General features: G+C 33.0%; 2 protein-coding genes across 9 annotated transcripts; one reads left to right on the forward strand and one right to left on the reverse strand.

The window, feature by feature from the left end:
- Window positions 1-2,906: 2,906 nt before the first annotated feature.
- Window positions 2,907-5,262, reverse strand: LOC113500304. The gene is made up of 4 exons (XM_026881046.1): window positions 5,043-5,262; window positions 4,783-4,959; window positions 4,240-4,577; window positions 2,907-3,936 (listed from the first exon to the last, which is right to left on the reverse strand). Exons 3-4 carry the CDS (start codon window positions 4,572-4,574, stop codon window positions 3,294-3,296), a joined length of 978 nt encoding a protein of 325 aa, XP_026736847.1. The 5' UTR covers window positions 4,575-4,577; window positions 4,783-4,959; window positions 5,043-5,262; the 3' UTR covers window positions 2,907-3,293.
- On the forward strand, window positions 4,516-10,162 carry LOC113500302 (nuclear transcription factor Y subunit alpha). 8 transcript variants are annotated; one of them, XM_026881040.1, is made up of 9 exons: window positions 4,516-4,602; window positions 6,840-7,011; window positions 7,616-7,679; window positions 7,910-8,035; window positions 8,232-8,323; window positions 8,449-8,640; window positions 9,012-9,094; window positions 9,198-9,303; window positions 9,592-10,162. In XM_026881040.1, exons 1-9 carry the CDS (start codon window positions 4,598-4,600, stop codon window positions 9,664-9,666), a joined length of 915 nt encoding a protein of 304 aa, XP_026736841.1. In that variant the 5' UTR covers window positions 4,516-4,597; the 3' UTR covers window positions 9,667-10,162. The 8 variants fall into 8 exon arrangements, with proteins under 8 accessions (XP_026736841.1, XP_026736842.1, XP_026736845.1 ...); XM_026881041.1 differs by lacking the exon at window positions 4,516-4,602 and adding an exon at window positions 5,934-6,061; XM_026881044.1 differs by lacking the exon at window positions 4,516-4,602 and adding an exon at window positions 5,935-6,061 and having other exon boundaries at window positions 7,913-8,035.
- The last annotated feature ends 45 nt before the right edge of the window (window positions 10,163-10,207 follow it).

The following is a 10,207-nucleotide window of genomic DNA, read 5'->3' on the forward strand; positions in this document are numbered from 1 at the left end:
TGTATTATAAAAACAAATCATAGGTGAAACATTAATTTGTGTTATTTGCAAAAAAAAGTAGTGACAAATAATATTTTATAGTATGACTAGCTGACCCGGCGAACTTCGTACCGCCTTAGCGTAGCTTTGATGCACTACTTTATTTTGTATAGTTGACCTATCTTAGGTATGAGTACCTATTAAATTTAAACTGGAATCTATAATATTCTCCATATATAAATTAATCCCTATTTCCCTGGTCTCGCCATATCTGAAAAGGACCTAATTTTATTAAATACAAAACAAAATATATATTTTCATAATAGTGTTTATTCCATAGGATTCAATAATTCCACTTATATTTTTACAAATCGCTATTGAACAACTTGGCATTTTGAAGTAAATACTGAGCTTAACACCACGCGCGCTCTAGAAAACAACTAATAGCCTCTATAACCTTCACTGTTTCTCTCTATTTTTGTACGTCTGGTTGGTGGCATTGTTAAAATGATAACATTGATGATGATAATGAATAAATTAATATTGTCTTTTATACTCTATAATAATATGTAATGTCATCAATTTATTTTTTTATCCTCAGTAATAACTTGTAGCATCATTAACCTATTTTTAATTAAATTTTTGAAAAATATTTTTTTTTTTTTTTTTTTTTAAACCTGTTTTTGATAAAATAAATTAAAATTTTTAACAATTTAAGGTAATTGTAGCATCGAATGTCTTTCCTTAAGATGTTTTTAAAATTTACATAAATCTGCGCCAAAAAGTTTATTTGCATGAGTCATTCATAATTCATAATTAATATTATTCTTATCATTTATAACGAATATTTAATTAATAATAATTGAAGATAGCACATATTATTGTTTTAGTTGATGTAAGCATGTATTAAATACTAAACAATACAAACGCATCTCACTCGCACTCACTCATATACATACTGCCTCGCGCTCGCTCCTACAGCTACCCTACATGCTTGTCTGGCAAGGGGTTGGAACTATAAAAAATGTCTGGCTAATGAGGAAACATCATCTACTTATTACCCAAGTATTATTTATAAAAATCAGCTTTTATACTATAACGTAAGTTAAACTATAATTTCATGAACATTAAGGGTGTCTGGCAAGGGGTTGCCACGATGTTAAGTGTCTGGCAATGAATAACGTGATTTTTAATAATATTCTGAAGATAATATCAAAAAATCGCACTTTATTATTTGACGAATTTAGATCGGTATTTTACACACCTTTAGTACCGTTTACCTGCCTAAGCCACTATAACCCAAACTTCATAATGGTCCATCGTTCTTACCTGTGTTGGGAGTATGCGCTGACAAACTTTCAGCTTTTATAAAATAACGAAGGTCTGGGGTTCACGGGCTCTTAGACCATACGATTCAATACTTTGAAATTGTTTTCGCGTTGCGTGACGTAGTGGCGGTCATTGCTTATTTTGAATCTATTCATCTTGTTCTTGTCAACCAGTAATCTATTCCGACAGTCATAAACTACAAGAGCACAAAGGAGAGTGTTATTAGACGTCAGATTCATTAGGAATACAGTGTGTTATTGATAGGAGGTCATTTAACTTTCATATTGAATGCGTGTATTGGCAATCAGAATTTATTGCCGTGAGCGTAACGTTCGTGTTAGACTGATGCGCTCGATAAATGTCCACATTTCTGTCAACAATAAATAAAGAAAGCCGATTTTATACTAAACAAGTTTTATTTACCTTAAACATCTCTAGCATAATCAAAAACAAAAATATTCCCATCGCCATTACTTCACAAGTAATGTGTTAACAACATAAAACTTAAAGTACCTAGTTATAACTAACGACGTACACTGGCAATCTCATTTACAATCCATACATATGCCGAATTACTTAATTAAAATCATAATTTGTAAATTACGTGTAAATTGCTGGACCGCTAGCTGGCAACACATAGGATAAAGATAAAGATAAAGCTAGTAAATACCATGATTGGCGAAACTAATTTGATCATTTCATGAGGTTATTTTACTTTGACATTACGCATATGCGTGTCAATAAAGTGATAACCTTAGGAATGATTCAGTGTGAAACATAGTGCCAAGACATAATTTAGACATTACATTATTTCTCTTAAAACCAATAAAAGACAAGCTTCATTTAAAACTCTTTCCTAAAATACATGGTCAACATGACTGAAATAGTTGATAATGGCATGAACAAGATCCGAGTCACAATTTAATGAATAGTCCTAGTACTAAGCTAACATTTGTAACTAAAATTAATAACTAAACCTAATGAATACAAGCTACAAGTCGGTGGTAAACAGGATAGTGGAATTGACAGAGATCGCCGAATCCGTAATTGCGATTGATAAAATATCACTTGGGGGATCAAGAGTGAAAAATAATTTATTGAGGCAGTTTATCCATACATAATAACCTCTTTCATATAACAATGGAAAACTACGTCAAAAAATCCGGTTCCTTCGTCTCAAATATTCCCTTGACATTGTAGCAATCAGAATTAACAGACTCCAAGTTAAAAACAAATAGATGTAGATGTGCTGTAAATAATGAAATATCAATTATATTGTGCCATCTTTTACTTCTATCAAATAATGCAAACAAGACGAACAATAGCGAGATAAATGACGCTGGTACATTTCATAAAAATATTCTTCAACATTTAATAAGACATCAGCATGGAGGAAAGGAATGTAGCCTTACTCTTTTAAAAACTTATGTCCATCACCTGGACTACCATAGGCTGGGTTGTTTGTGATAATAAGTCAACACAATGTGTCAACTAATCCTACATAAGAAAATTAAACTGGATTAAAAAACTTTGGTCAAATCTAAAGAGTACAGTTATTAAAAGTAATGTTATAAAAATTACTACTAGCATACAATTCATAATGTCAAGAGGTACAGTTGGTCACATTGTAAACAATCAGTATCATAAAATACATAAAAATAAATGTTACAACATAGAAAAATACAATATCTTCATATCACAAGGTTATTAAATTGTATAATTGCATCCATTGAATAGCTTGTTATATTTACTGTCAAATTGATTACTCTTGGTGTACAACATTGATCAAAGTGGAATAACAACTTCAAATATAAAGGATAATAGGATTAATATATTTCATGGAGCACATAAAAACTTTATGATGTACCATGGTGATAAATTAATTCTAGTGCCCTTTAACATATAATACTATCTTATAACAATTTTCATATTATTATTAACATTGCACTTTTACTTCAATTTGACAGTAAAATAAACATAAAAATCTAAATCTTCTTGAGTTCTTGTTCAAGAGCTACTTCTTCAAAAGCAGCCAATAGATTCCGCCTGCACTTGCTCTCGTCAGCATACCTTAATGCCCAAATAATATACTCGCCTACATTCAAAGGGTCCTCAGAATAGCTTATTTGTACTTTACATTTTCTTTCCCAAGTCATAGCATCACTGCTTCTGCTATTCCTTGTCCTAGCAAACTCTATGTACCCATTACATTCTACAGCTAATTTCGGCAACTGTGCGTTGAGCGTGTCGTGTGATCTGTCAGAGTCTGTGCCACTAGTGGAAGGCAGGCAATCACCCTGGCCCACCTCTTGGTTTGGTGGAGTTATTGAAACACACTTCCTCTTGACTTTACGAACACCATCACCTTTGTTACAAACATCTGTATCTTCCTCTGGATATGACCTCTTTAGTGCATTTTGATCTATTTCATTTCTCTTATCTTCATCAGGTGCTGTGTTGTCAGTCTTTGGTTTAATGTCTATGATTATGTCACTGAGAGGCTGGCAACCCTCAGACCACTCTGGACTGCTGCAGTTAGACCTAAGCAGCCTTCTTTTGTGACCATTATCTTTAGTTCTGATAAGTTCTGGGGAATGTAGTGGACTAGCCAGTATGGAGTCATCTTTTCTGAAATTAGTAACAATTAATGTAGATTAATTCCAAAACGAAAACAGTGTTTTGTATTATTGTGATTGTTCTGTTGTTTAATAATTTTGTGAGTTACAACTGTTTCCAAGAGAGAGACAAGAGATTCCACAGTAAAATGTTTGTTATCTTTATTTTTTTTTCCAATAAGAATAAATGACATTAAATAACAGTGACACTGACAGTCATTCTATGCTGTTCATTTGAATTGTTCTGTGAGAAGGGATAATAAAGAAAACTAGAATGTATAAAGCACCTAATTTAATCAATACTTAAAATACAAACCTTGTTAATCTTTCATGCCTGCTCTCAATCTTATCAATACTTTCAATTGTGGTAAAATCATGGTGGGAACATTGCATATCATATTTCAAGAATGCGGTAACTTTCTTCCTGGTTTTTATAGTACGGCCAAACCATTCAAGTATAGCGTCATCAGATAAGTACAGTGAGAGGTTGTAACGCTCATTATCTATCATGCGTTTGTACCATGCTATGAAGGTCCTGGCTTGTTGACGTTCAGAAAATTTGTTGTTACAGTTATTATTGGTTTCCTGCACAGGTTTGGTGTATTTTGACTGGTTATTGTTGCGTTTGCGTGGAGTAGTTGGCGAGGACATTTTCTGAAAAGGTGTCGTAAATCATGATGTAAGTAAAAGTTTACTGGTTAGATATTATTAACATTTAAGTCATTTCATGAACTGAATGAGTTTCTATTTTTATGGGTACAAAAATAAGAATCTAGTAAGAACAGAAAAAAAAAACACTAATGACCTTCAAGTTTACCAGAAATTTTGTGATTCCATTACATGAGGAATGGGTACTCACATTTGTCACAGAGTATTTCAACAACTCTTTGGGAACTCTTTGCGTCGTGTGCTAATTCCAATCGGAGCCCTGCGAGACGTTTTTTACTTTCCTCGATATAAGCAGTTATTGATAAATTTATTTCTAACAGTTCCTTGTGTAGTAATGTAACGCTCTGACTATTCGCTGATATATTTTCTGCAATAAAACACACAACATTGAAATTGTCACACGAAAACAACTGAAACACGAAACTTTTCGATATTTAAAACATAACCTACTTAGACACTCTACAGCTTCTAACGTTAAATTCTCACGGGTTAAATCATCAGATATTGTCGAATTCATCTTACGTTTGCGTTATTATACATTAACATCCGTAGTTTTATTCATGAAAGTTAAAATGATATTTTCACACTCAAGTTCACTCAATCACGACTTCAACAGCGTCGTTTTTGCAAAACAAAATGGCAACCATAATAAACTATAAACATTTATTTTGGACGTTTTCAAACATGGCACTCTATTCGTTTTGGCCCCTTTTGTTAAAACGAGTGTGAAAGAGATGACGTTAGCTACAATGCCTAATAAATATCATAAGTCACACCTGCAACAAAATTCGAAAAGCAAAAAAAAACCATAGAGTATAATTTTTTTGAAACCTTATTTTACGTCTTAGTCTTTATAGCATTCTTTAATTTAACGTTTATTAATTTATGCCTGTGTTTAAAACTGACAACTATGACCATGTAAGCATCCGAGAAAGACCACCAGGATTGGAGTGATGTGAGTAGACTAGGTCTGTGTCGGAAATAAATTAAACAATACAATAAATAAATACTATAAATTCGTAGTGCTACACTACACTTAAACACTAGATATAAAAAGTACTTCTATAAAAATATTTTTTCCTTAATTTCATACTAGAGCGGAATTCCGTCTCAAAATAATTAATTTCAAAATAATAAGAATTTCAGATGAACAACAACAAGTTGTTAATCTTTGTTTAATGGTATTTTAGGACTTTATAAATTGTTTTACTGAATCAATTTTAGAATAATATCAAATTATTGTCTAGCAAATTTTAACTTTTTATACAAAATGATGTCGCTTCCTGAGATAGGCTAATGTTAACCATAGACTATGTATTAATTACGTGAACGATTGGATAGTTGAGGGAGCGCGCTTCTTTGGGAGTGGTAATGCGCCGAACCAATCTACTGCGTGCTTGCGATCATTGACTTCGGCCATTGGTCTATCTTTTGTCAACCAATCATCGAAAAACCAGTGAGGACCCAATGTAAGTTTACAATTTATTTTCACCGAATATTCTCTGGCGATGACCGTACCGGCAAATAATAAGAAATACACCAAAACAATTGGAACGCAAGCAATGTTTTCTACAATGTCTGACGAAATTACGTGAAAAATAGCAGCCATTTTGATTACGTTGCTTTCCTTGGCCTCGTCGCAGCGCAGTGTAGTGACGTGTTGAATTTTCTGTACAGAAATGTTATTTACTGTGCGTTTTTCTTGAAAGGTAGTAGCATTTTAGTATTGTAGTTTATCAACCGAAGTTTAAAGTAAGTTAACTATTTTTTATTGTACAAAATTGAATGTTACGATCTGAGCTTGCAAGAAAGTCGAATCTTCAATCTATTCACTATCTTGCAACCTTCACGCTTATCTACAACTCCGTCGCACAAGGCACTTGTTGTTCTAACTAATGAATAATAACTTAAAAAGTTTAATAGTATATTGTTCGTAGCATATAGATAGAAGTCTGACTACTACATTCGACTTATATAGTAATCGATTTTTAATATTAATGATCGTATTTCAATTTCGTCGCAGCGATAAGATTACAGACTGCCGTGACCTGCCTCAACGAGGTCCTATAATAACTGATTTCGTAAAATTTGGTGTTGGTGCCATCTGGATGTAAATATAATAAAGATGATAATATAAGTATAAGAGTACAGTGCAAAGCAAGTTATACTTACATAAAGTCACTTAAATTCAAATTGAATTCTAAGTATTACCAATATAGACTATATTTAAGTTTTATTTGTCTTCAGACTCAGTATGGAGCATGCTCAGATACAGGGCACTGATGGGGCTCAAGTGATGACAATAAACGGGCAGCAGCTACAAGTGCTGCAGATGAACAACGCCCCACACATGATACAGGGACCAAATGGACAGCAAATTGTTGTGCATGCTGTACCATCGACAGGTCCTGCTATACAGGTTTGTAAAATAAAAGGTTATTCATATAGGAGGTTTCAAATTATGGCTAATAGCTATATAAAAATACTGAATCATTCAAATTTGTAGTACTTTCAGGATTGGCACAAGTCATTTTCATTCTGTAATATTGTTGTCATAGAAAACCATGGGTTTCGAAATGCTAATCACTGATATCTGTTGTAAAATCACCATATTACCCAGAAATCATGAGGTTTCATTGTACATTTGATCAGCATTTTAACTTCAAATTTTATTTATGAGTAACATGTAATTGCTTAAAATGTATTTAATAAATGCATAATTTTACTTCTTCATGCAATCAGATTGGAACACCACAAATCCAGGTAGTAGTACCTTACTAAGTAATTAATAACCAAAGCTTTTTCAAATCTTTTATGTTTTATATTTTTATAATTTGGAGATACAGGTTACTAAATTTTTAAATAACTATACTTTTAGCATTTTTGAAAAGAAGAAAAAGTATAACATGTTACATACGTTGGAGCAGAAATTTATTACAAATACTAGAAACTAGTTCATCATCTTTTTTCCATTTTTTTTTATGTTAAATAGAATTTTATTAACAAGATATTAAAATTTTCAGGTAGCAACACCTAATGGCCAGCAGTTACAACAGTTGCAAGTTGTGCCAATATCTAGCATCCAAGGTGTGTATCATAAATTATACAGTTTTAAGTAAAAGGAAGAATTTTCGTGATTCTCAAGTATCCCAACAAGATGATTATATAAATTGGCATTTGTTCCTGTTGGATATGTGTACCATACAATTTGTTTATTGATCAAGTGAATACACTTTATTGTGTCTGAAATCTGTCTCTTATCATTCAATATTTCAATGTTAAACTTATTTTATTCAATAATTGTTGTTTTATTTAAGCAGGAGGTAACATACAACCAATGCAGCTTGTTCAGACTCCAGATGGACAGACTTTCATATACCAGCCAGTTGCCACAAATGCTCAGCCAACTATTGATCAGCACCAAATTATACATCAACCTACCAGTAAGTTTATTTGTGTATTTTCATTCACAAAGACATTATTTTATTGTTTTCTGTGGCAGATTTTTTATTTTTGAAGTAAACTTTAATTAAAATACTCATTTTAGTAGATCATATTGTGGCGATGAATTACTGTTCACATCTCTGTATTATTATTTGATAAATATAATATATTTACTTGAAATTAATATAATTTTAGTGATTAATCTAAATGGAAGCCTCGTGCAAGTGGCTGGTGTTGGGAGTGCAGTACAAACACAACAGATTGTAAATCAACCTAACATTGTTATGGTGAGTGGTTTTTTGTAGTTCTTAGTGTTTATTTTAATTGTTTTTATGAAATGTATTATACTCTCTACTATGTATTTTATTTGGTAAAACAGGATTCGTATCTTAAACCTTTACAATAATTGCAGATGGTGAATGGAGGTAACAACAACGCCGGCGCCAGTACATCTGTGTCATCGGAAGGTGCGAGTTCGTCGGCAGCTGGCTCTGACGAGGAACCGCTTCTGTACGTGAACGCGAGGCAGTACAAACGCATTCTCAAGCGACGCGCCGCCAGAGCCAAGCTGCATGAACTCGGAAAGATACCTAAAGAAAGACCTGTAAGTCAAGCTTGTTTAATTATAAACTTTTGATTGCGAGCTTTGAATGGATAGCTAAATCACTATTGAGCAATAAAGCCTTTCGTCTCAAAAGTCGCAGTTACGTCTTAAAATATCTTTACACCAAGTAGAACTTAAGCTGATTCCAAAATACTCAGCAGGAATCTTTAGTCCTTATTATGTAATTATCAAGAATTTTACAGTATTATTAAATTTATCTGTAATATGTGCCACAGTCTTTGGCCTGCTTAATATGTAGTAAAGATAAAATAAAGATAGTAGCTAGGGAAAAATAGTTTACATGTATATATATTGTGTAGTGTAATTATTAGTTTACGATCATGTAGTGAGTGATGTTCTTGCTTTTTCAGAAATATCTACACGAATCGCGCCACAGACACGCCATGAATAGAATAAGAGGTGAAGGCGGGAGATTCCACTCTGGCAGCAGGAAGTGAGTTAAAATTACTATAAAAAGATATTCTTCCCATACCTCTAAACAAGTGAGAATACCAATTGTACATAAAACTTTATATTTATTTGTTTTGTATGTGCTGCTTTTACAGGAATGGAGCTATGGAAGTTATGGAGCCAGTCGGTGAAGATACACACAAGCTATTGGAAGACATCAAACCTGATACAGTGTCAATTACAATCATACAGGTAGGATTACTTTTTTTAAAAAAACGATTCCCCCAGTAAGGAGTTCATCCTTGTGTCGCGCGGTGTTTACAAACATACAAATCACATGCACAAAGACATCCAGACTCACAACAAGCATTCGTGGATCACACAAATGCTTGTCCTACGCGGGGATCGCGCATATTGGGTTTGAGGTGGCGACCATCGGTGGTACTCGTCTATCCGTGCAGTCAATTCATCAAGTCATTTTTCGAAATACTTTTGATTAAAAGAAGGTAATGTTTAATAATGTATGTTAATAACTTGCAGGAAGACGAGTCGCAGGAGCCGCAGCCTACACAGTGGAGACGACTAGCACCACAACAAACATTACAGTCCACGTAGCAAACGTCGGACGATGAGTCCTAGGCCCCGCGTGTCTTTTGACCAGTGATAAAACAGAACAGTGTATAGGGCCCGGGAGTGCGGGCAAATATATAGATATATTGACTTGGACTGCAATGCAATGTGTAAATATCGAAGGGAATGAGGCTATCCCAAAACCTGTTAATAGCATCACAATATCGTGATCATGGAATTTGTTGTCCGTTTTGATTCCAAAATTATGGTATTTTTATTCGTTAATTAATAATATATTGTTAAAAATAAATGTGAAATTTACAAGATTTTACTCCACTGATATTTTGCTACTAATATATCTGTTTTCAGCAGTAATTTTAACACAAATTATTGTTCAATGTTAGTTATTAAAAGCCAAAGAGGTGTTTCAAGTTTCTTACATTGGACTTATGTAAGAATGTAAATATTTGTGTAAGTAATACTATTGTAGACATAACAGAAATCTTTTATACGCAAATTTAAGTACAAAATAAACATGCACTTAAAATAATGTGTTTTACTTGGTAATAAATAAGAAGACGGGTTA

Source organism: Trichoplusia ni, chromosome 13 (assembly GCF_003590095.1).
Source record: "Trichoplusia ni isolate ovarian cell line Hi5 chromosome 13, tn1, whole genome shotgun sequence".
Classification (NCBI taxonomy): domain Eukaryota; kingdom Metazoa; phylum Arthropoda; class Insecta; order Lepidoptera; family Noctuidae; genus Trichoplusia; species Trichoplusia ni.